Source organism: Platichthys flesus, chromosome 17 (assembly GCF_949316205.1).
Source record: "Platichthys flesus chromosome 17, fPlaFle2.1, whole genome shotgun sequence".
Classification (NCBI taxonomy): domain Eukaryota; kingdom Metazoa; phylum Chordata; class Actinopteri; order Pleuronectiformes; family Pleuronectidae; genus Platichthys; species Platichthys flesus.
In genome coordinates, this window is record NC_084961.1 from 11769278 (window position 1) to 11796753 (window position 27476).

Below are 27476 nucleotides of genomic sequence, written 5' to 3' on the forward strand. Positions count from 1 at the left end.
TTAGCCCAGTCAAGTACACAGCACCTTTTCAATGAAACCCAGTCATACGTCTGCAGCTCCGAGGCATAGGTCAAAGACAACGTGTTGTTGATTAGCATGTCATTCTCCCGGTTACACAACCAACGGATACTGAGCTGCTGGTAAAGACGGGAAACATCTCTCTGCTGTGGGTCTTCAGCTGAGGACAAGAGGTCACAGGGTCAAAGGCCGCTGGGGTTTAACGCTTCTGTAGAATATTGTGAAATACAGAGGAGTTTCAGATGCTCAGTATCTGTGATGGATGCTGACAATAGTTTTTATACAGCGCCTACAACAAAACTGAGCACATCCCCGTGGAATATATGTTAAAATGATGTAATCGTGCAATAATTGTGCTATTTTAAATTTAGAGTGAAGGGTATTTGATTAAGTCTATAGTTAAAAGCAAACAGGCTAGATATGAAAGGAAATATGGTCTCTACATCTCAAGTACAACTTGAATTGAAAAAGTGAGTAAACCTGCGACCACTTCAAAAACCTGTGATTTACAAATAAAGATATGGAGTATATGAGATTATTAAAGAAGCTACAAATACTGCAACTTCTCCAGTTGTGGACACAAGATCATTGGTAGATTACTGAACATATAGAAGAGACCTGATGTATATCTGGAGCACATTCGATAAAAATGAAACCAGAATAAAGTCACTGCATTTCTTTTCTTTGTGAATCCCTCTGTACTAACGTCTACACCGGGAAATATCTACCTATTTGATGAAAGAATTTTATTTAATGTTAATTTCCATGATTATTTTGTATCTAATCATGCTTCCAACCACGTGGCAGCTTGTGGAAAGGGTTACAACTTCATAACACATTGGAGTTTTTAATAAGGTCAGACTAAAGAAATAAAAGGAGTACGTTTTTTAAATGTCTTGTCTATGTAAGTGGTGAAAACTTGAAAATTGCCTGATGAAGCTGAAGGAGCTGGGTGTTGTTGATGAAACTCGTTCAGGCTGAGGTGCACTGGGAGAAGGGTAAAGTGGGCCATTGTGGGAGCAATTAGATCCGCGTGTCAGACGAGTGCATTATTTTCAATCTGAGATATTTTGCTAGAGCACCATGACAGCTCAGACTCCACTTTCCTTTTGCCATGTTGAAACTCACTGAAGCAGTGGATACTCAGATTTGCTCTTTTTTCCCTTTCTCACAATGAGACTAATAACCAACCTGAACCCTTTAACAGAGCTTCATGTGCAGCTTTATTAGGGCTTATTCGATTCAATCCAGCATTATGAGTTCACACTGTGGTAGTTAAGTCAGTGCGGCAGTGCTGCTGACTCAACGGGACGGCACTGACTCATGCTTAATGGGCTTCGTCACCACTTCCTTTAGGTTGAAACTTGCTGCACTTCAGTGTGAGAAAAGACCTCAGACTGTAACCTCCTGCTGTCCCCCCTGTTATAAAACAACATCACGTCACCCCACGTTACATGACGCTGGTTTATAGAGCATGAGAGGATGTGTGACACATTTCCCAAAAGAGGAAATGTCAAGCACTGAGGTCCCTGTGAAGTTTTTCAGCAACAACTCATGTCATGTCATGTCAAACACAATGGAAAGCCAATAGCCTTTTTTTAGCACACTACGCGTGACAATCTTATCATATGGTAGAACTGTAACGACATTCAGTTTGGCACATGTGGCTGCCAAGGGCCAAAAGTCCTTCTGAATTCAAGCTGCACCAAGTTTCTTCATCAAGATCTTATTATCTAAGAAACCAACGAAAAGGTTGAAAAGTCTATAAAGAAAGATCCTGGGTTCAGATACGGGTCCTCACCAAAATGTAATGTTTTCCCCCGACTCATACTGCGTCCTTCCACTGAGTCTCATGGTGATCATGCAACTATTTTTTGCATAAAAAAAAAGAAACGAAAAAAATGGACAGGAGTGAAAACATATTAATCAAATGTAATCACACAAATACCTTATGCAGTGGGAGCCAATGTATTTCTTTGAAGGCGGACATGTAATGAAGACTCACAGTTTTAGTAACTGATTCTGTAATTTCTTCAATAGTAGAAGACAATGTGGGGGCAGGAGGGAGCTTCAGAGATAAAGAGGAACTTTTCCATGTACGTCTAATTATCTATTTTGTTTTAAATTTCAAGCAATGGCCTGAGATGAGATGCTGCTCCAATCTTTTTTTTTTTAAACTTTTGCTATATGTCATTTTTCAAGAGCAAACCACTATATCTTTGCTTATTCTTCATCCCTCCTCTTCCCAGCCATTCCCTCCTCATTAAGATTAAGATACGATTAAGATGCATTTATTTATCCAAAACACATGCACAGACATGCACAGGCACTCTCATGCAATTGTAGGGAAATTTAACCTCTGCTTTTAACCCATCTGGTGCAGGACACACAGAGCAGTGAGCAACCATGTACGGCGCCCGGGGAGCAGATGATGAGGGAGTTAGGTGCCTTGCTCAGGGGCACTCGACAGGGTAGGGAGAATCCTCTTGGATTTTTGGACAGATCAATCCAGGTTCGTCTATTTGTTTTTTCTCCGTGGAGACGAACCAGAGACCTTCTCTGCCCATAGTCCAAGTTTCTGCCACTAGTCCACCGCCTAGGTACACAAATAAAGACACACATCTTCCCCAGAACCCCCGGTGACTCAGATGGATGTGAGATGCTGCGGTGCAGGAAGCCGCCGCCTCTTGATGAAGATCCATGGGGCTATTCCACCCGGGACAGAGGTGGCTGTACTTCTACTGTGCCTGTGCCTCGAAGAGCCTCTGGTCTTATACAGCCACTGTGCTTTCCAGTGATTTGTAATGTGCTTGGTGTGCAATTAGGTCTGTGTGGATAGGCCTCAGGAGCCGGCGCTGACACTTAGCAGAGATTAAACACGTTCGAATTGGGACAAAAAAAACAAACACTTGGCTCACGGCAGCAATTAAGATAAGACACAAAAAACGGCTTTTGAACGTCTCATTTAGAAAGTTCCCGGTGACACAAACACTTTATCTCCCTTTGGATTCTGACTCACTGTCTCAGCAACTCCGTTTCTTCTGTAACACATTATATACTGTGGTTTAAAACTGCTCCTTCAGGTCAAAGAAACACATTAGGGATTGTTCTCTTTGAGGAAATGTTTTTCCTACGCGTCTTCTTGTCTTTTTTGGACTGGCTCTCGAAAGCTGGGCAGATACAGATTCTTTATACGAGTATGGTTTATCTGAGGTCAACATAAATGGTTATAATGGTGAAAATGTGACTTAGCTTTAAATGTTTGCCCTTAACTGAATTAATAAAGTCACATTTTTTTTAAAGTTAATTAGATACACAGGATTAATTTAAATCTGCCCATGACTCTTCACTAGTGCCGGACCTCTGGATGTTTCCTCTTGAACATTGAACTGTGGGACAATGCTGATGATGCCGCCGTGACCACAGCAGCTGCAGGTTAAGTGTTAACACATCATGTGACCCGCCCTTTAAACTTTGGCCTCTACATCAGCCAATAAAAGCGGGCCAGCACTTGTTGTGGAGACCTGGTGACATCTACAAACCTTTGAAACCACTCACTGTAACAGTTAGACAAACACACAATTACATACAGCAATCTAAAGGCTGATTTAATTTGTATTTCTGCTTTTTCTGAAATGTTCGAACAGACTGGCCTTTAATTCCAGTGGCTTTGTCGGATCCATTTTAGCGACTCTGGATTTGAGTCAACAAACTATGGACACATTTTTTTTTTCAATATGTATCACAGAGAGAAATAAATATTTTATTCTGGCAAACAGGTCAAAGAGTGGTATGATTCATTTGTGCAACATTTGTGTGGGCTCCAGTGGTCGAGGGGGTCGCCCACTTACAAGGACATCAGCAGATTCCAGCTTCCCCCCATTCTGAGTGCCGAAGTGTCCTTGGGCAAGATACTGAACCCCAAACTAAAGCTTTTAATGGTCATCCAGACCTGAACGGCTCAATGTAAAAACCAGAGTGGCACTGTGAAGTACCTCCGTCTCGGCCCAACAGTCATTTGGATCTGCAGCAAATTGCTCACACTCATATATATCAGTCATCTAAACGTGCCTGATTTCATCAAGATCTGTGAAAATGTAAATAAAAAACCCCATCTCACAATCTTAGGAAAAGTGAAAACATTTTTCCTGGATTACCTGGATCCACGCCACAATTTAATGGGCTGTTTCCTGACCCATACTTCAGTATTAAGTTTCGTAGAAATCCGCCATGTTGTTTTTGCGTAAACCTTCTTACAATAAAAAAAACACAGACCAGAAAGATTTATTTGCCCAATATTTTGTCTAAGAGAGTCGAGGAAGTAAAAACACCTTCCCCCCAATAAAAGTTTCATTTAAATATTAGATAACCCTTTATTAAAAATGGGCCCATACTGGCCGCGCCTCTGGGCGAGCGTAAATACCATTAAGATGATGCTGACTCTCTCTCTCTCTGTTCACCCCTCTGGACAAATGTTCACATGACATATGTTTATTCATAAATATATGAATCTGTCTAAAAGGTGTGGTGTATAAACCACAGCCCCCCCCCCCCCCCCCCCCCGCCCGTCTCACCAGGTAGTCGAGCGTTTTTCAGCTTATGAGAAGGTCTTTGATGAGATGCTTGAAAAGAAAAAAGCTGAAGAACTGAAAGCTACATCGTGTCCATTTGCGTGACAAGGTTTTTTTTTTTTATGTTGTCAGGTGACCACAGACGGAGAAGGTTTCCTCCCTCACACCAACACAATGGGAGACGACTCGCGAGCTCTACATGGCGGCGGCCCTCCTGTGTGCTGCTCACAAACTCCACGCTGCTCTCCAGCAGGTGAGCAACAAAAGAGGTAGCTCGTCAGCCGCCGCAGAATCCTCCATCCTTGATGAGTACAACCTACACCTCTACTAGAAGAAGCCACCATTAATCTCCACTTCTGACATGCGCATTGTTCTGCCTCCCCTCTCACCACCACCACCACTTGTACCACAGCAGCCAGGGGAGAGGCTCACACTCATTTATCAAACACACACCATGTCCTGCGAGCTTCCCCTCCCTGCTATGCAAATACGACTGTTAGGATGTGCAACGACAGCCCCAGAGTGGAACAGATGAATGCAAAGCCCCATGTGTGGAGAGGCTCTTCCATATCTCGCACGTGTGCTCTTACACATGAATGAAGGCACAGACACTGGGCACACACGGCCATAGACATTACCGACACATGTATTCAAACACAAACACAATGTGTCTCCGGTTCAGCGCGCCGCTCGGCCTCTTTCCTGGGGGTGGGGGGTGGGGGGGACGACCAGCCTATCAGAGCTCAGAGAGGGGCTGAATGGAGGGTCCACCCCAAAGCAGGCCGGTTTCAAAATATATCTATAATGTCCGCAGGAGATGAAAAGAGAGGAACGGGCAGATTTTTTTTTTTTTTTACCTGAGAGAGAAGTTCTGGGGTGAAGGACAAGTGGAGAGGCTCCTTTCACTCGTCTTCAGTACTCATTTGAATGGGAGAGCGAGGGTGTGTGGTTGTGCGTGTGTTTGGATGAAAAGCAGAACAGGGGTTGAATAGTTGCTGTATTTGGGTCAGGGCCGTCATCAGACCATGTGAATGGAGTGAATTAGGCACATGTACAGACCCACAGCAAGAGGAATAATATAAAACGCAGAGTTAAAAGTATGTTAATCACGAAAAAAACGAATGCTCAGGTATCAAATCGGTCCACTTCCCTGCTGCTTTTAGCGTTTCTGTGGGATCCCCCCCCCCCCCCCCCCCCTTTCAGTCTCTTCTCCTCTCCTCTGAGCTGGACTCAAAAATTTTAATCGAAAAATCCTAAGTGGAAAAGAAGAAAGCACGGGTTAAAAGGAGGGGAGGCAGATGGGCCTCGGTTTGCTAATGACTGATAAAGTGGGAAAGTGAATAAAAGATGAGTTTGCTAGCAGGTGGATAAAAAGATGCATAAACAGCCAGGCTGGGATTGTCTGTACACCATTAAATATGGATGCAGTCCTCAAGACCCAGGGCTAAATAACAACATTTCCACAGATGTGCTGGAGGTGCTGCTAAATACACAAATCATTCTCTCTCACAGACACACACACACACACACCGCCCACCTGCAAGCATCCTCTCAGTAAAACACACAAGAAATGGTCAGAGTGGGGAATATTTTGACAGTGTGCTCTTTAAATTCATGCACACCACTGCCTCCTGTGGAAGCATTGACACACATGCATGCATTCAAAAACATATATACACACCACGACACAGTGCACTGTCATCTGCACCGTGATCAAGAGACACTCTGCAACTGTCTCCCCTTCGTCCCTGCTGAACCCTGTGTGTCTTATTCAGACACATCCGGTATTCCCCTCATTCACACCTGCACACACAAACACTCACACACACACACACACACACAGAGGTGAGAGCAGCTGCCTGGACCTCTATGACAGATGCGTCGGTGTGATCCTCCGCATGCTTACTCAGTTTTCATCCCCCGGCCACGTCACCAATGGGACATGACGACAGCCGCACTTTCACCTCAGATGAAGCATAGCAGCGGCCAAACAAAAGACACACGCCCACACAAGAGAGTGCACGCAACAAATACACACTGCTATTATAAACAGAGTGTGTGCAAGCCACGCTCTGTCATGACCGAGATCTGCAGATATTAAACGTGTTTGCTTTAAGTCTTTTGGGGGGTTAGGACATGAATATAAAATAATAATGTTGGGTTTGAATATTTGAGTTCAGGGACAACTTAGTCACTCGACGTATCGGTTTCACATCAGTCACATGAATATGAGGTTGTCTCCTGATGCATTGTCATGACAAACATGATACCCAATGTGCATGCCTGTGGAAAAACTAGACATGAATTAAACATTGTCTTCGTTATGAGTCATTATGATTATAATGATGAATTTTTATTTACTTTTGAGATCCGGGGAAATTTGACAAATGTTCGGGCAAAAAGGAAATTTGTGAGAAATTTGTCATCTTTGTTGTTTATGAACAAACACCTGCAAAGCTGACTTGAATGGCACACCACTGCCAACAGTCCCCTCAGACTCAAACCCTTAAATCTCACACACTCACAGATATCAGTCCCCTAAATGTGTTTTATATCTTTAATCAGATCCATAAAAATTAAGATAATTGAAAATAGATCTTCATATTTTAATTGGCCAAAGCTAATGTTTTCAGAATGTAGCGAATTTTAAATTTGAGACAAAATTGCAAGGAAAGTGTGTTATCGTGGCAAATTATCCACTGACTAACAAAATACAAAACCTGAGTATAAATGTGTTGTAGTTGTTTTGTATTGTAGAGAAACAGGTTGTCTGGATGACATGAACCCTGAACCCCTCCGGCACGAATGTGTGACAAAAACAGCAGGTCGGCACGTAACAGTCATATTTGTTGTTTATTAGCATAACATGTCGTCTTTGTATCTAATAAATATCAAAATGTCGAGGGAAAAAGAAGTTTGATTACAGTACATTCCATTTGCAGAGGAGCAGAGTCCAACCTACGTGAATTCAAAAGAGAACAGTAGATCTGTCGGCCCGGGGGTCACGACCTCTGTCCTGGTTCAGGATTGCATCGGTGAACAACACGACCTCAGGGACAACAGCATCTTTTACTGCCGCCCCGCACTCTTGCATTTGTTGAGGTAAAAAAATACATATTTACTATTGATACATTCATAGAAATATAAAAGCATCTTCATTATTCCTTATTGTGCTTTTATGTGGGGATATTGCCTTTGCTCTTAACAGCCGAGAAAATGGATTCTCAGCAGGTAAACCAGGGTGAGGATCGGGGGGGAAACGGGCCTGGGTTGTGAATTGTGAAACCAGATTTCTTATTTGGGGTTTACTCCAGGCCACATCGCAACATGGGGCTCACACGCTGCTCCTAAAATTACCCAGTTGTTTAAACGTAGCCTGCGTCCAATAAATATGCATCAGTAAATGCAGGATTCAGTCGCTAAAAGGGCGAACTGTGTTTTCCTCTAAATAGGTAAGATAAATGGCAAGCTGGATTTCCACAGGGGTGACATGCAGCATGTTAATGTGTGTCTACAGGCACTACTTCAAAAGGCTCGGAAAGGCATGCAGAGAGAAGGAGGGAGAAGGAGGGAGAGAGGGAAAGAGAGAGAGAGAGAGAGAGAGGGGGAGAGAGAGTATGGACAGAGAGACGGTGGAAACGAGAAGCAGTCCCAGTGCTCAGTGTGACAGACGACAGCAGGGGCTTCGCTGCCCGAGGCGTAACTAGCCCCCACTCACCCCCCACCCCCTACCACTTCCATAACACACATCTTCCACCCACCCTCACCCCACCCTTCCACTCTCCCCCCCCCCCCCTCTTTCCTGAGGGCCAGCGGTAAAGAGCACAATACGTCCCATCTCTCTCCTCACACCATCCTGCGCCGCCAGTACAACCAGCCGCAACCAGCCGCAACCAGCCATGCATTGATCCACGCGATCCAGTGCGTCGGGCTGAGTGGCAGGGAGAGATGGGTTAAAAGGAGATGAGATGACAGGGATAAGGGGGTTGGGGGTGGGAGGCTGTTAGCTGTTAACTGCCCCTGCTCCTTGTTTCCAAACGCCATCAACCAGGATGCTTTCTCCTCCTCTTTGACAACCCACTCGACCCTACACCATCTCTAGCCGGGAGCAAGAAACGAGACGACAGAAAGAAAGAACTCTCTCCACCGTGCCCCCCACTCCTCCAATATGGCTTGTTGCTCTCTTGAGGAGCCTCAAGGTGGCGGGGGGTTGGAAGTGAGCTGTAACCAGAGACCCTCAGCTCCGCAGCAGAACCCACACCCCTATATCCCGTCTTACAATACAACGTTTCTATTAAAGGTAAAGCTAACACACCTAATCCCTCTGTACTGGTTTTCATGCAACTGGATTTTTAAAGACGTGCCTTTAAAACAAAAGGAATCTGAGTTGCATCCCTGCAAATGTCCTGCAGTGATGTGAGGGGGATCCCAGTTGATCAGTTCAGGAACTTATCATAGAAAGTGTCTCCTGCAGAGTCCAACATCGAGGGCTGCTACAAACCCCTGTTGGGCTTGTGATAGCCCCCCTCTAGTCCAGTTTGAGGAGAACACCCAGCGCTCTGATGGGGGCCCTCATCTCCTCCGTCCTGCAGAGGCGGCCTGTGACCCCTTGACCTGATGGAGCCGCAAGCTCCATCTCTGTGGTGGGAAATGTCCGGCGAGCTGAGGGAGGAGGAAGGCATGTGAGGCTGCAACTGAAGGATCGACGAGACGGGGGTCGGAGGCGGGGTTGAGCTGGGGAGGGCCGAGTACTCCAGCTGGAGATCCTGGGGTCTGTGCATGAGGGAGTCCATGTGGCACATCACACTGTGTTGGTGGGGCACTGTGAGCGGAGAGGAAGGCAGGGACAGGGGCGTGTCTGTCCACCTGGAGGCAGTCTGAGGGGGTGAAGGGTGAGGATGGTGTTGACGGGACAGGTAGGCGCACTGTGTCGGGGAGCGGTGTGACAGGCCGTCGACTGAAGGTGCTGGCACTGATGACATGAGGGTCTCCATGAGATGAGCCATTCTCTTCATGACTTGTCCGAGGTCGGCCACTTCCTTCCCCAGGGAGCTCACCTGCAGACGGAAACACAAAGCATCAGTAACTTTAAAGAGGATAAAATGCCTCAACATGGTGGATGTGTGGAATCCAAATCCAAATTCAGGTACACAGAAAACTAGAAAAACAAAAGACGTATACACACCAGTAAGTTCCACACAATGTACTTAGTATTATTTCACATTAGACCAAAAGGGGGTGTTTTACCAAATGAAGAATTACACACTAACCCCTGAATCCACACATCTTGGTATATCACATGCAGACAGCTGTCTATTATGCGTCTACATGAAACATCCATGTGTTAAAAACAACAGTCGAACGGCCTGCTGCTGTTCCTCTTGTTCGCTGTCGACATGAAATGATTTCTTTCTAATGTCATTCAAGTGGAACAGATGGAAAATGGTGGAAAATTCCACAGTTCTCTTTCTATGCAAAAACGTATTCAATCGTTTCTGTTCAGTGAATTTGAGGCCTAACAGAGATTCAGCAGGACATATGTATATTCTGCGGCTCCTCCATTCTGCGTGACAAAGTGTCCTTGGGCAAAACCCTGAACACCGGTGGATGCACTGTATGAATGTGTGTGTGAATGGGTGAACTGTGCTGTAAAGCACTTTGAGTGGTCATCATCACTATAGAGAAGTCAACATAAATTCTGAATATTTACCATATAATACAAACTGCTGAATCATATTAACTTCAGATGGATTTTCAATTTGGAACAACAATGGATGTCGATTTTGTCCACATAACTTGAAAAGGAAATATTGCAAAGGGATCTCTTCAATGATTTTACCCAAACACACCCGAGTGTGGTAAGCTTTTCATGGCTCTATATGAAGCAATGTGATAAACAGGTTTGGTCTGAAGACTCAGAACTCTGTAGCCCTCCCCTTATCCTTGTCAGAGCTACATTAGCTGTTGAAGCTCTGTATCTTCCGTGCTTCAATTGAAATATATAAAAAAAAAATGTACAGGAGGAATTATAGCAGCAAGCAATATCTGAATCAGTGACAATACCGTGGAAATGTTTGCAAGCTAAGCTCCACCTGACAGTATTATTTATGATTAGGATGTCTATTGGGGAAATCGGGTAAAGTTAAGCCCCTCGTCCAGTTCTGGGTGTCTTCCAACTCTGGGACTGAGGATTCTAAATGCCCCTCGTTGCTTGAGGCACAGTTTGACTCTGACCCCCATCTCCTGCATTCAAATCAATGTCCTCTATGTGCTCAGGGCAAAAATTATGATGGTGAGAGAATGGGCGGGGGGGGGTCTCCTTCACTATAGACTGTCAGTTTAAGCTTTCCAATATTATTTTAAATCAGCCGAACCAATGCATTTGGAGTTTTGAAAGGTTGTGTCCCTCCCTCCTATGTCTCACAGTGTTTTGTTCCACAGCTAGTTCCAGTTCTCAGCCCCGCACACATGAGCCGTGGTGGAGTAATCTGTGGAAACGTCAGTGGTGGCTGACCTGGAAAGAGGTTACTACCACTCTTTATAATAAAACACAATTACAATTGTAGCCAGGCTTTATTTAGTCTGTTCCATTATCTTGTGGTCGAACCTTGTGTGTTAAGCTATTGGTACTGGGCCATGTCATAAAACACATGTGTGCATAGAGACAAGAGTTTGATCCATATTTAAAAGTCATCATATCTTACTAAATTTTAAATCTACTAAAATATTATTATAAATAAATCAGTAGATTACTTCACACGTCATAGCATTCTGGGCTTCTGCACATTGACACCAAAACATTAGACTTCTTGTTAAACTTGTATGTGTGTGTGTGTGTGTGTGTGTGTGTGTGTGTGTGTGTGTTTATGTGTGTGTGTGTGGATTTGTCAGCCAACCAGGTCAGTTAAAATTGCAGGGCAGAGAAAAACAGACATCCGCCCACTTATCTGACCACCGAAACACCAATTAAGTATAAAGACGCCAGAAATACTGAAGGCAATTTAATAACATCTTCATAAGAAAGCAATGAATGAAGTGTTTCATAATGGAGCCATTAGGGAAAAGCAGCTTTTCAAAAGCTGCACAAAGAGCAGAGCTGGGCACAGAGAGGCAGGTAAGAAAACATATAAACTTGCTGGTACAACTCAGGATATTGACTTATCAGTCACTAATTATCAATTATCCCATTTCTGCAGATTTTAACAAATTAAATTAAGGATATTTTTAAGACCTTTATATGACCATAATAAATTAAAATCAAGATCTATTTAAAGTACGACATATGAAGGAATATCAGAGTGCCAGAATCTCCTAAAAAAATGAGGTGAGGTAGCCGAGCAGAGAATAAGGACCCAGTCAAATTTACACTTATGTGAAGTTCCTCGCCACAGGAAGCCATTGTATTTGTTTGCTTCCTTGCTTGCACAGATTGGACGTGAAGGTTCGCCACTGACACATTTACATATGTGTGACCGGGTCCTAATCCTCCAAACACCAACATATCTTTCAAACTACGAGAACAGACAGGAGGTATCCACCGTCTTTCCCACAGTCGAGCAGAGATAAATTCGGTCCGGGGTATTTGTAGACTGAGTTATCAGCTCCGAGTTTGTCTCGTTTGTAGTTTTATTGCAGCGTGCTGATATCAAATATCATTGAGAAGAGACACGGAGACATTACAAACGATGCATGTCGGCAAAATATAAAGAAAAGTCGAGAATAATGATTTAATTTCAGACTTTTTAAGACCCAGCAGAAGCCCTGTAATTAGGATTTGCAATATCCTGTCTATGACTACAACTCTCAATATGGAGTGGCAGTTGTCCTTTCTGGAAGGAAAACACTTCACCAGGAACAAAAAGAGCTGTGTTATGCAGTACAGTACATAACTACTAATTTGGAATTTTCAGGTCAGTCAAAATGTTGGGTCACAGTGTTCTTGCCCCCCCCCCCCCCCCCCCCCCCCCCTTCTGCAGACCAAAGTTCCAAATAAAGTCAAAACACAGCATGAGATCCCCCGCTGGATTCAAATATATATACATATATAAATATGTCAGGCTGAAAAAGCGGAGCCATACATGTCGATTTGCATTAAACTAAATCATGTGAGCGCTGCAGCGGATATAATACATTACTTCCTGTCTCTGCCAGCAGAATTAGTTGCGTCAGAGCAGAGTAGCCCCCCCACTGTGTTGTGCATGTGTGAAAGGCAAACTGCTGCAACTACGGCTTAAGCAGATCACCGATGGTTTGGCAGGTGAGAAGGAGAGGGTGGGAAAAGGGGTAGGGCAGGAGTACTGACCTCCCTGGGCCTGTAACAGGTGCAGGACTTAAATACAATTATTTAGAAATAAAAGAAATTGGAGAAACGCACATGTAATTGTACTTCATGTAACGTTGATCTTTCGAACAGAGTCCTGATCAGCAGTTCCAGGTGAGCAAAATGTTCTCTCGCCTTTTTCTCCCTTCCCTGAGGGACATAAGCCTGGATGTAAACTCTGGCTCTGGTAAAAATAGAGAAGCTGAGAGCGACAGGACAGTCCAATACGACACGCTGTCAACAGGATTCCAGTACTCACACCTCAGTGTGGACCATCGCACAAAACAGCAGCAAAACCCACTGCAGCCACAGGTACACGGTGTCATTAAAGTATAAAGTAGATACAGTTTGTATAATGATGAATATACTCAGCTTGTAGTATTTTTGTTTTTTTGTTGATGACTCTTCATTTACTGAAGTCGGTCATCACTGCTGTGCTTGGATGTGTGTAATGGCTTTGTATAAGTGTGTCTGTTGTCGTGTTTCTTTAGCCTCTTCTCATAATTATAAGAGCAATTACTCGGAACATTCAGGAAATGGTTCCATTGGTCCAGCTCTCCCGTGTAATGGTACATTATGATTTCCATGACACGGTGCAGACGTCGCCATGGTAAGGCCTCACTTCAGTCCTGATGATGCATTATTCATCTCCCACTAGAATAAGCCCTTACAAACGCACAGACGTCACCTCGGAGCCAAAGGTGAGAGGTCACAGGTCACACAATTTGAGACTCATTAATATGTGTGTGCTTCGGTGTTGTCCTGGACAGAATCAGCACAGAAAGGAAGTTTTTCGGGTTCAAAAGGCTTCACCTCTGAACGACTGAAATTCATGTTCTTCTGTTTTGAGGTGCAGTCGCCCACGAGCTGAGACAGAACAAGCGAGAACTGCACACCTTGTTTTTAAAGAGTAGATCTCAAGAGTGTTGTGGAATATTAGGGACACGGTGAAGAAAATAAAATCTGGACTTCCAGAGTCAAGTTGGAACTTTAGGCTACGTGTCATTTCAGAGGAGGGATATCATTCGGCCAATCAGCTCGTTCCTCCCTCACTGCGAGCTAAACACTCATCAAAATCACGACTGTTTTCTGTCCTGGCTCCTAAATGGTGGAATGAGTTCCCATCGATATCCGCACATTAGAAAGTTTACACAATTTCCGCTGAAAACTAAAAACACATCTCTTCCGAATATACCTCAAATAGCAAAAAAAACAAAAAAAAATCAAAACATTGAAACTAACACTTTAGTAGCACTTTGACGGCACTTACTTATAGCACTTTGTAGTTTTGCTTTATTTTAAAGAAATGTACTTTCTTGATTCTTGTTGTCCTGGGTCTGTACCGTTTTATGCACTTATTGTAAGTCGCTTTGGATAAAAGCGTCAGCTAAATGTAATGTAATGTAACATCACGACATCATCCTGTCGCCTAAGTGAAATGAGAAATATGAAGCATCTTGTTAAGTCATACTTTAAGCATTATCTTCACAAATAATGTAATACTTTATATTTATCAGCTCCACATTATAGTGGATGTCAGCACTTTGAAATGATTGTAATAGAAACTGATCTATTTGAAAAAAAAGAACACACATATATGAAGGAAATTGCCTTTTGAGTGGGGGAGGAAATGTTTTGTAGTGGTTAAGTGGAAGGTTGTCATTGGTTTCTTATATGGGTGTGATTGGTTCATGATTTTGTCTCCAGAAGGAGGGAAAATCTGGAAAAAATGGGTTCTAATCCTTCTTTTTCCCTTTATTCTTGTAAAATAACGAGTTCCCTCTCAAGAACGACTTTATTCTCATAATATTAGGACTTTATTTGATTAATTTTATGATTTTATTCTGCAGTCTCGGAGTTCTTTATCTCCAACATGGCCCTTATACTCTTTGATTTAAAAAAGTATCCTATTGTTGCTATTCTGCATTGCACTACATGAAACTGACCACTATAAATAACTTACCGAGTTTCATTAACAATTAATAATGTTCACACATGTTAGGTGCTAGCTTTCATGTGACAGGTTACACATAATGTCCTCATTTGTCAGTGGCGCATGTGATCGTGGGGAGCAGAGAGGGTTTAACCCCCCCTCTTCATCTCCTACCGTGATCAGAGTGGATGGATGCACGTCAGGATTAACAATCCACAAGACCCCGCTGAGAGACTTCCTGTCAAACAGCGGTCCCCCACAGAGACGGAGAAAGGCCAGCGAGGCCAGCGTTTATGACCGTGAAGGTGTCGTGCCACCATCTTTCACACTCTCTTTATCCTTTCCCTTTTTTTGCCCTTTGTGACATCCGCCTTTTCTCCTCCTCCTCTCCGCATTGCTCTTGTCTCGTCGCTCTTTTGAATGAACATCCTACAGACTGTGGCTCAGTGGGAGATGTGGAAATAAAAAAGGAAACACTGGATTTCCTGAGCGTACATTTACATTTTTTTCTTGGTTCATTACTTTTCTCAATCCTATCACCGGCATGCTGACATGGCCATGTGTCCGAGCCCACCTGTCTCCCATCACACACAAACCACAGACACACAGTTCGTTCTACCTGCTGGTCAAGATGTCGCAGTTGCCCCCTGGTCTCTTCGGCTTTTGCTGCTAATTCTGCCGTGCTGATCTGCAGCATATCTGTGACACAAATTAGCGAGTTACAAATCACTTCCAGGCTTCTGAACAAGAAGTACAAATTTGCACCCAGCAGGTATTGCATGGAGGCAGCTGACAAATCTTTCTGAGCATCCACAGAAAATGTAAAATTCCATAAATCATGCTCGATGTACAGCAGCTCTGCCAGGCTCAGGATGTGAACATTTCTCACTATGCAGGATGTGGCAGGTTGGAGGCAAATGTGTCATATTTGAGAGGTAAACTGCAGTGTGGTGTTGGATGGGAGGACCTGTGGCAGACGCTGAGGCACTGGTTGGTTCACTGACAGGACCGCCTTGGGTGGTGGAGAAGGAGAAGGCCAGGGAGCTCACGGCCCTCTCAATGTCTTCTGTACCGTCCACAATCCTGGAACAGGAAGAAAAGATTCTGATTTATTATTGAATCCTCTATGAACAACATTGAAATATAACATATTGGAAATTACATGTGTGACAAAATAAACGCACCATCCAGCACAGCTTATGAATTAGCACATTTAATTTAGTGTGTTTAATCCGTGCAAAAAAGTAGGTGTTGGCCCCTGTTACCAGTCTTCGACTTGGATGACACAGTATTTTTACAAATATATTGACATTTTTTATATTAGTGTTTTGTACAATTTATTCATTTCCTCCCTCTACAGATGAAGCGACTTGGCCACGTGATCTTTGTGGCCAGTTGAGTAAAGTTTTCCCAATCTGAGACCCTCCTAGCTGAACTCCGAGCCATTACTGAGCCTAAAGTAACTCTAACCTCTGTTTCACTTCTACTAAGTTTAGTAAAGTAAACAACGAAAGGACACACAAATATTGTTCCTCACTTTTTGTCTCAGACCAAGTTTTGCACGAGAGGCTCTGTGCAGAATAATGACCAAAATAGACACAGCGGCGCACGGAGACACAGGCCTACACAGGTAGACAGACAAATCAATGGTGATCGAACTCACCTGGGGCTGAGGTTGGAAGGGTCTAAAGTGGTCAGAGTAATTTCCTGGATCTTGCTCCGTGAGCTCCTGGAGCTCTGTACCGCGGTCCTCTGGCTGGGTCCGCTCAGCAGAGACCTGGCACTGGCGTCCCTGAGGTTCACAGCTCGGTTCCGCTCTGATGAAGGAGACACAGATGGGGACCTTTCTTCCTCCTCATCCTCCTCATCGTCTTCGTGTTCCTCCTGAGCCTCGATGATGGACGGATAACCCTGCACCACTTGGCCGTTCCTTCTCACCCCTGACTGGAAAATACGAGAGAAATTGTTGCAAGCAGCAGTTAATTTTCAAACTTAGCATTGGAGTGTGGAGAACTTTTGCAGGTTATATAACTATGAAAAAAAAAGCAGAGAGCTGGCAGGGAATTAAAATCTATTCATGTTGAGTTGAGTCATCTGAAGAATCAGCCTTGATGATGTCAATGGAAATTTGCTTGAATGCGACTTTTTCAAAAATAAAATGAAAAATGGCGTCAAATGTTGCTCTTGTCCTTTTTTTTCCTGATTCCTCTACAGATGCTGAAGCTTTTTTTGTTCAATCACAACCCTGTAACCAACAGAGGGACTATTAATCATATTTATATATATATATATATATATGTATATATATATATGCACTGAGGACTTGTAACTGTAAGGAGCACAACACTTGGGTGGATTTAAGGGCAATAGCATTGACCAAAAAGCCCCGGGCTGCAAATGTAACCTGCAGAAAAAGAAACAAAATGAGTGAGCTCTGAGACGTGTCCTCATTTGTCCAAGGTCTGCGCTTGTGCTTAAATGCTGTGAAGCTGATCAGCAGGATTAGGATACAATGAGGTAATGGGTGGTATAAGGTTGAAAATAAGCTATTGATCTGTGGCCTCTCACTCGAAGGAAAATAGAACCAGCGTGTGGTTAATGGCTCAGCTCTGCTTGATTGATTTTGCTGTAAACTATCTGATTGCAGTTTATTTTATTTGCGTAGATTCTCAACAATGAAAGGATGCGGAGCATTTCATCACCCCTCTGTTCTGGTTTAGCCGTGATTTAATGATTGTCACCTCATTTCTGTGCAGCATTACCTCTCCTCCTTCAACCTCCCTACCAAAGGAAACAAACCTCTCTCTATCAGTATCATTTAGTGTAGAAGAGGGATTGAGTCCATTATCAGTAGAGCAATTTATCTGCGGTTATTTGAGTTCATTTTTATCGAGGTCTGATTGAAAGGTGGTGTGGAGCTTTTTGGTAAACAGTGCACTTGCGTCAAAGTGGCACCCTTTGCCTTTAGATTGTAAATCAATCTGTGTGTGTATGTGTGTGTGTGTGTGAGAGAAAGTGTGGCTTGTTACCTGAGGATCCAGAGTTGTTGTGGACAGTCTAACCTTAACCTGGGGGGGAGCCAGAGAGGAAACAGTAAACGATCTGCGGGAGCGGGAGCAATGCGAGATGTGGCCTTTCTTTTCCTAAGCTTTAATTTACAGAGGAGCCATTTCACAAAGCTCAGCAGTAAATACCATTCTAGAGTGGCTCAAAGAAAATAGCATGATTGTATGGCTTCGGGTGATGCAATGCTGCAAAATAATTCACCTTAATACAGTGACCTTCCTGTGCTGTGCCCCTTATGCACAACAGTAATGTCCAAAATACAATCTCAACATCTCAGCCACAAACACACCCTGAGCTGCTACCTTCCATTTGGCTTCATCCCGACTCCACTCAGACCTGTGGTTTGGGCTGCTCCTCTGCACATTAGTGTCACCTTAAAGCCCTGCGGCAGGTAGTGTGTGTGTGTGTGTTTGTGTGTGTGTGTGTGTGTGCGTGTGTTTAAGTGGGGCAGTGGTGTTTGAGCAGGAGAGGCAGAAACACCTGACTGTAATTACAGCAGCAGAGCTCTTCCGAGTGCCATGGCTATTTTCTGCTTTGATTCTCTCTTTCTATCACACCCACACACAAACACACACACACACACACACACACACACACACACACACACACACACAGTTATTGAAAGTTATAACTGATGCAAGGAGGACAATCGGGAGGGGAATTATAAACAATTTTTTTTGCATTGAGTATGATTCTAGATGTATAAATTCCTGCAAACACACCCGGATGATTTTAGGGTTTTGGCTACTTTAAGAAGTCTTGTGTAATTTTAACTGGACGGGGAGTTTAAAATGACTGAGATGGACCTACGTGCGTCTCGTGTCCCTCCCTCAGGTTGTACGTGAGGTCCTGCTGGATGTCCTGGACGAAGTGGTGGGAGTACTCAGGGTATAGGTCCAGCACCTCGTACAGGCCCCGCAGGTTAATACACTGCAGGTCACAGTAGGTCAGAGCTTTCACGTCCGCGTTGGTTTTTATCACCCGGTCGTCTAAGGACACGTTCGCCCCAATCAGGTCACCTTTACCTGCACAGAGACAGAGGGACATATATATGTATATGTGTGTGCAGAGGAGGTGAGAAACAACATCACAGCATAATGTTTACATGCAGGTAAGAGGGGTTGAAGTTGTCGACCCTGTTGAGTCTGTGACGCAAACTGTGAAGCATCGAATCTTCCATTTACTGAGCAGTGTCTGAGAGGAGGTGCTCAGTTTGGAGTGAGGGAGAGATTTGGAGCGGTGCAGTGCTCAGGCAGCTGGACGGCCACCTGTCTGTTCAACGCCACTTTTAAGGCCTCATGTCGGGAGGCCTGTGAGCTGCTGATGTGTCTGTGAGTTGCACTGAATAACGTTTGTTATTGACAGGAGAGAAACTCGTCCATTGATCCAATCAGAAGGGTTTGCTAACATTAGACTCCGCCTCCTCTAAATCAAAGCTCAGCGTCAGCATACCTGGTGAAGAAAAAACCTGAGATGAGTCCATGGTCACAGCCTTAATGATGTTGTCTACCTTTTCATTAGGGAATATACACTCAGGTGTACTTTTACTTACCTCAATTGGTATATTTAAAATAAGTTTATTTAAAAGCAAGCACTTACTTCTACTTAAGTAGAAAGATGTGCTACTTTTACCTGACCATAAGTTTGTCTATTTATTTGTACGTACACTTTTTTCCTCCAATCTTAGATCAGACGATGTAATATTAAAGAAGTGCGGGGCGAAAGTGATGAACCCTCGCAAGCAACACACCCACAACAGGGGGAAAGGTTATCATCACTACACCTGGCATCCCACTGGAGGAGAGCTGAAGCTGGAGTGCTGGAAATCCGAGCACAAGCAGGGGGTCATTGAGTGCAAGTGCAGGATTTTGAGTGAAAGCATCCCAAAATCTGAACAAGAAATCCAAACCTCGCTCTTATAGGGAAAAATCTCCATTTAATTTAGGCCTTTTGCCGACTGTGTCTGCATCTTACACAAACTACTGGAAGTAAACAAGACAGACGCCATCCAGTTTCTACATTAACATTAACGTCTTGTGCTAATTAACCGCTAACACTTGTCAGATGACACATAAATCGTTAAAGAGGCACCGCTGCTCGTCTGTGAATGCATCGGCCACAAAGTGAGGAAGATGTGACAGGTGGAAGTGAAATGTGAGAGAAGAAAGTTTTCAAGAGACCAAGAGATTTGTACTGTTTCGCAGTCTGAGACGATTGTTTATGTTATATTTGTATCACATAATTTGTCTTTGTCTTAATACCTCTTTAGTGATGCGGCTGTGACGGCTGCTTCCTGTTTTCCTGATACAGCACGGGGGCGGAATTCCCCGTTAGTGTTCATGCCCCTACAGCTGTGATCAAACATTCATGCTCATTGTGAGCGCTGCTCAATTAGAGCTGATGAAGCACCGGTCGTGACCGTTCTTACTCTGTTTCTCTCAGTCCACTCCCCCCCGCTCATTATGTCACCAATTCCTTCTCACCCTCCCTCCCTCTTTCGGTTTCCTCATCCCCTCTGTGCATATTTCCCATCTTCCTTCCTGTTTTCCTCCCTCTGACTTCCTTTGTTGACTCTCCTTCATTCCCTTCATTTTGATTTCGGTCCTCTCTTAGGTTCCTACTACCTCATTTCATTCTTTTCTACCTCCATTCCTTCACCCTTTTAAAATGGTTAATGGTTCCCGTCCTGTCCTTCCCATTCTTTGGTGTTTCTCTCTCTTTTCTCACCCAATTACCTCCCCTTTCTCTATTTCCTTCTTTCTATTTATTCCTCCATATTTTTCCTCTTTCCTTCCGTCCTTTCTTCCTTCCCCTTGTTCTTCTGAATTTTGTTTCTGCCCTTACTTTTCCCACTCCACTTTTCCATTCCCTTTCTTCTACTCTCCATGTCATTCTTCTTTCACACCTTTCTTCAAGTTTATCTTCCTGCCTTCACGTCTCCACCTTTTCCTCTTTTTTCTCCTTCCACATTTACTTGCTTCCTATTGCCTCTTCTGCTTTTCTCCCCACTTCTCCCTCTATCTTCCGTTCACTCCTTAACTCCTGTGCTTCTGCATCTGTTGGATTTCTTTCAGACATCCCACTACACAGATCCCGTCTTCTTCCTATCTGTCCGTCAACCAAACTTGCTCTTCACCCTCTCAGTCTCTCGCCCGTCTGCCGCGCTCCCACTCTGCCACTCTCTATTATGTGGCACTGAGCCGTCACTACTGGTGTCGTGACAGGGAAGAAGAGGATCGAGGGAGACGGATGCACACCGAAAAAGAGAAATGGATCGAGAGAAGCTGTTCTCTCCTTCAGTCAGACACTGTCAGCCTGACCTTCTGCACAGTCAGCAGACGAGCACAGAGACAATGCTCGGCGCCTTTTAAGCCTCCACACCCACGCACACACACATGCATGCACACAGCATTTTGTGCACAGGTAAACAATTCCAGCTACTTGGTTCAAACGTGATCCACAACACACAAACTTTCTTCAGAAGGAGCATTAGCATTGAGGTGCTGACAGACAGCAGGCAGACACACACACACACACACACACACACACACACACACACACAGATACACAAACACACACACAAAGATTTGAAGTACCACACAGAGAGACATAGTCATGGATGTAGTTTCAAATTCAGATCTTTAACTTGCTCTCTCATATTGACTTACTCACACTCTTTCCTGTCACGCGAGCATGCACACCCACACAGACACCGACATCAACACACACACACACACACACACACACACACACTCACATACAGTAGCGGTGTGTCATGCAGGTCATATAGAAGAAGTCTTTATGTCACCCTGGACAAGACGCAGTGCTACATGGCAGATGTGTGGTTGGGAATACAGCAAGGCCTGTTTCCATCTTGTTTTGTATCAATTTTGCTGACTAACTTTTGAAATGAATGAGCATCATATTGTTATGAAAAGGGGGGGGGGGTGGAATATATTAAATCACCCAACGCCTAGCAAAGCTGTGAAAATAAGGATCCCCTCGCCCTCACCTTGTCTGCGAGAACATACTGTTGAAAAAATGGCATCTAACTGGAGTTGATTTTATGGAAAGTTAATTATTAATAATAACAATGGGCTCTGAGGATGAGTGGTGGCCTTTAAGACACCGTAAAGCTTCTTCCTCTAAACAATGAGCTCATTTACAGGCCACAGCTTTATCGCAATGAGCCACCTGGAGCTTTTATTATGAGGCTTTCACCGTAAAACTATAATGGTGGCATCAGAAGTGGCCAACCCAGGACTAAACCCTGTCGCCTTCCCTTTATCGTACCCAGGATGGCCAGCACCATGCCGTCCTTCAGCACCTCCATGGAGCCCGAGCACACTAAGAAGATGGCCTGGAGAGCGTCGCCCTGACGGAGGAGGTACTCTCCCGGAGCGCAGAAGGAGGTCTTGATGTGCAGGGACAGGGAGCGCAGGCAGCCGCGGCTGGCGGAGGCAAACAGCGACAGCTCCAGGATCTCCTTGTTAAGGTGCATGGTGATGTCGGACCGCAGCTCGTCCGGGAAGTCCTTCAGTAGCTGTGGAGCAGATGAGAGAGGGCGTGAGGCAGGAAATGAGATGGAGGGAACTTGATTTAATTTCCATTCGGCCAATAAATAAAATAATTTGAATGTCTCTAAGAAGGCTCAGGGGTTAAAGCAGTTGTCCTTTAACCAGAAGGTCAGTGGTTCAATCCAAGTCTTCCCTAGTCCGCATGCCGAGGTTTCCTTGGGCAAGATACTGAACCCCAAATGACTCTTTCTCATAGAGCAAGTGCTGCACATAGATGCACTGTACAAATGTGTGTGTGAACCTAGTTACCATTTACATCCATACTATAATCTTTTGTTTGAAAACTTCAATTTCAAACTAAAACAATCTCTGTCCACACAAGTATTTTGGCTACGTGTCAGTTTTAATCCCCGTCCATACTATCAAGCCTAAAAAAAGGAAATATCACGTGACCATTCACGTGCACTGGGCATGTGCCTGCCGGTCAGAAGAGGAAGCTGTTGGTTGTTAGTTGCAGAATTGTTCCATATTGCTCCAATAACAGCTTGTCAACTACACACATGAGCCAGTGTATCATCACTTCTAGCAAAGACAACGGGCAGCGAAATCTACGTTGTGACCGAAAAGACCCAATCAGCAAGCGGTTGTGTCTATGTCAGCGTTTCCCCTCATCTTCCATCTCAGGCTCTGCTTGTCCAGACTAAAACTTTACCCAGGCGTCAAACTGAATCCGGACCAGCAGTGTTTCCAAGCATGTCTGTTTTAGGGGCTCTAAAACTTTTAGATGGGAACAAATAAATACATAGCATGAAGGTAGTTCCCTAGTGTTGATTTAACTAAATGATGGTCCCTCCGAAGACACATCTGCCTAAAGTGAACAAAGACATGATGAACTGTGCCCAACACATGCAACCAAACTCAATCTGGAAAATCACTCTCACTGTTTAGAAAAATGGAGTCGAAGCCCCACATGCCATTTATCCGTCTCCTTGTCAGGACAAAGATCTGGAGCTCACCGTCGATCAATGAGTCATCAGAGCCCGGCTGACTTTAATCAACAGGCCCATCTATTATTCATCTGTCTGGGATTCATCACCATCATCGCTCCATCTAAGCGCTGGTCGGGGCTCTGACAGCTGTCTCGCAGGCATCCACGGCCTGGAGGGACGAGCAGCTATTAGACTACTGACGGACTGGCTTCCCTGGGCCTGTTAAGAGGAAGGTGCTGCTCACCCTCCCGCGCTGCTTGTGTTTTTCTCTCAGCAATTCTCGCACCACTTTGGCAAATTGAGCTCCATCTCTGCATTTTTCGTTTGTTTATTTAAATTGTTATCTGTCTGATTTTCTGTCTGACATAACCTGCAATGAATGTCACCATAACATAAAAGAAATCCAAGGACAAAAAGTGTCATACATAGATTCTGTGTGTCCTTGTGACATTGTAACAATCATGTAATGATGTCGTATCGATTATATTGTCGTTCCGATGATGAGTTTAAATGTGCCCGATGAGTGAGAAGTGAGATGTTGGCGATCTTTCGAATGAAGTATTGATCTCTGAGCTGCTGAGTGTCAAAATAACTGAAGTGAAAAAGCACAATAAGAGTTTTATACAGCAGGGGCCACTTTCCCCATGTGGTCTCAGACTTTTGGGTGTGCACAAAAACACTTAGATTGTGCTCATTTCTTCTTCCTCTTCTTTGTATTTTACCTCATTACAGTCGATGCCGTTGTTGACCGACCAGGTTGTCTGAAAATACTCCAACATTCGCTGCTTGAGGCTCTGCGGCAGATGATGGACGCGTATAAAGTCCTTGAGGTCTTTGGTTCTGGTGTGATACTGAGACCAGCGCGAGTACATCCTCTGGATGATGGCCGTCACGTTACCGAAGACCAAGGCGTGCATCAGCGCTGCGGGCGAGAGGAGGAAGAGGAGGAGTGAGGAAGGGATGAGGGAGAGTTAGAGAAAAATATGATGGGACATAACCATGAATGAAATAGAACGTGATATGATGTCTAAAAGAGGCCATGAATTTAGCAAAAACTACCAGAGGTATAACCTTTTTTCAAATTCTTGAACATTGTGAGATAGGACATTTTTCACAATCTTCATTCATTCCTGATATGGCCAAATTGCTGTGCTTTAACAAAAATACAATTTCAACAGGAGAAAGGAAAGCTCACACTGACTTTTACTGACTGATTATTCTGACTGATTAAATCCCCGCAGCACTGACAAAGAGCTCTGTAGTGAGAAACACAAACATGAATATGATGAAGCACAAGTCTAATTTGAAGCCGTCGATTCATGTGAGCAAATAAATAATAGCAAGTACTATATTTACATTCATGTCTCGCTTCTCCATACCTCCCAAGCAGGATCACTGGTGTCAGGGCTGAGAGGAGGAGATTTCATTGGAATGCACAGATACCTGCCATTTATACGCCCACACAGATAATTCCCCTAATCTCATTCTCCTGCGAACACAGAATCCACGTCTCCTGTGACCACCGTGTAAGCTGCCTCCTGTTTTCTGACGCTACCACCTTTCAGTCACTGCATTTAAAAGGCTGTTTCCAAAACTAATATTTCTTCTCTGTTCCGTACTGGCAGGGTGAAGGGTGCTTTGCTGTTGAAATAATCCTAATAAGGCAGTAATCCAATTCCTTCCACAAACTCACCGGATTTGACCTGTGCTCTGCTATTAATACTCACAGGTGCTGGGTGTTTGTTTTCATTTTGCGTTTAACACACGAGGGACGGTATGGATGTGTGTGTGTTTGCAAGCGAGCGTTTGTGTGGGACTGCGTCTGGCCCCGGGCAATCAGGGACATTTAACCCGCATGAGAGCTGTCCACAGGGGAAACCCCGCCTCAGTGACCTCTCTTCAACCCAAAAAAACACACCTAGAGTGACATTCAAGATTAAACCTGATCAGAGCATTCTGTAAGGACAGTTTGATCGACATTATACTTGCAACTGGATTATAATGAAACTGTGGACATGTCAAAATGTTCATGTTTTCTTTGAAAACTCTGAATTGACTATAAATTGGGCAGAAAAGACATATTTTCAGAAAGAGGAATGCATATACATGGCAAATTATTGCCAAGCATGTAATCCACAAAATCAGATAACATACATGTGACCCCTGTGTGTGACTGTGTACCTCCTATAAGCATCACACAAATGGAGAATATCTTTTCGGCGTCTGTGTTGGCCGACACGTTGCCGAAGCCCACGCTGGTCAGGCTGCTCAGGGTGAAGTACAGCGAGGCGATGTAGACGCTCCGGATTGGCGGTCCGCTGCCGGTCCCGTTGACGTCTCCGATGGTGAAGTACGGGGACTCGAGACGCTTCCCCAGCTCGTGCAGCCACCCTGGGTTTCAAATAGTAAGAGGTGAGATATTGATGAAATTACTCCCAAATTACCACCAAAACGCATTATTCATTCATTATGTTTTCCCGAGCTAAGAACACTGACTCTGGGAAATATCATTTCATGAAACATGTCTGTTCTGAGGAGGATTTACGGTCCTTATTAAAATCAAATTTGAATATTGAAACACTTATTTTTTATTTTAAAGGTATTTGCTATTTCCCCCCCATTAACACGTCACGTGATTGCACAGTTACTTAAATACAAAGAGCTTCAGTTTTGTCAGACTGTGCAGTGAAGTATGTCGACACAGAAAACAGCACCAGGCCCTGGAAGCTGCATTAAGCAGCAGCCCCCTCCATGCCACAGCGAGAACAATGGATGTAACAGCAGGAACTGATCCTGTGCCTGGGAACCAGAACTGATCTCTGGTCAGTACAGTGCGAGGACATGCGGCTGATCCCAGGAGAGTCTCCTGCAGACACTGATGAATGGTAATTGGATGGAGGCCCCTCATAGCCACACGACTTCAGCATCAGAAACACATAATTAGGACACAACACATTAATCCTGTCTTCCGTGTACCGACCTGTTATTTTATGACACTGAAATGCAGTAATTGGTGCAGGAGAAATCTGCATCGTTCTCGTGACCCCAGTCGATGCTAACCCAGAAGCGGTTATGAAGTCGCACAGGGCCGAGGTAACGGCGAGTGACGCGGCTCATTGATACTGACCAGGGATCAGCCCAGGGGGCCTAATTATATAAGGGACCTGGAGGATCAGGGGATGCCTGAGGGGCCCCATCATATATTACGAGAAGATTCATGATATTTGCCAACTCCCACACACACACACACACACAAACCCACACACACACACACACACCCTTGAGCAGTCGTCTGTGTCCCATTTCCCCTGCTAAATGCATTTCTTAACAACAAACACAGGAATCAATAAATTGACTAGGAAATCATAAACTTCAATAAGCTGTTGAAACACGCCGTTCACCGTAACATTAAGAGAGCCAGACAAATATGCAGAAGTGCCTGTAGCGTGCAGACACCCACTCCATTAACATGACAGCACGATGAGGCTGTAGCCCTGCACCTACACGCCGGTGTCTTTTCACTGTGAGCATCGTCATATCACTGCAGAGCTCTAACACCAAACAACGCATCACTACTCGTCTTTAAAGTGCTTCGTTAATGCTAGACTTTTTTGGTGAATCTTGGTGAATGTGTGTGTATTTATGACGGTCGATACTGCAGCTTTCACATATCGCGCATTGCCTATTTGGAAATAAAGAGCAATGAAGTCTCAACGAACCACGAAACTGAAACGTCTTTGTTCCTCCGTAAAATATATGTGGGAATTATTTGATCAGAAAAATGATTTCTTCATCAAAGCGTGTTGATCAACAAAGAGTTGAACATTCTACTTTTACCGCTACGAGCTATTATTCTACAGATTTTCCTTTATATTGATTCGGTGCAACGCTGCAGAAATGCTCCCTCGACCAGAAACATGAAGATAAAACGACTTCATCCTGCTTCGCTGCTCACCACATGCAACACACACGCAACCCCCCCCCCCCCCCCCTTAAACAAAATACACAAAGAATCACATTAGCATCAACAGCACAACTGAACCGAACTGCAAGTAGTCTCCC

General features: G+C 44.3%; 1 protein-coding gene across 1 annotated transcript in view; it reads right to left on the minus strand.

Annotated features, from left to right (window-relative positions):
* Positions 1–9082: 9082 nt before the first annotated feature.
* kcnh8 (potassium voltage-gated channel, subfamily H (eag-related), member 8) overlaps positions 9083–27476 on the minus strand; it is a 43852-nt gene continuing 25458 nt past the window's right edge. The window contains 9 exon segments of the mRNA XM_062409935.1: positions 9083–9646; positions 15462–15541; positions 15810–15925; positions 16506–16786; positions 17872–17910; positions 18719–18933; positions 22202–22451; positions 24137–24336; positions 25596–25805. Coding sequence (XP_062265919.1) covers positions 9083–9646; positions 15462–15541; positions 15810–15925; positions 16506–16786; positions 17872–17910; positions 18719–18933; positions 22202–22451; positions 24137–24336; positions 25596–25805 — 1955 coding nt within the window.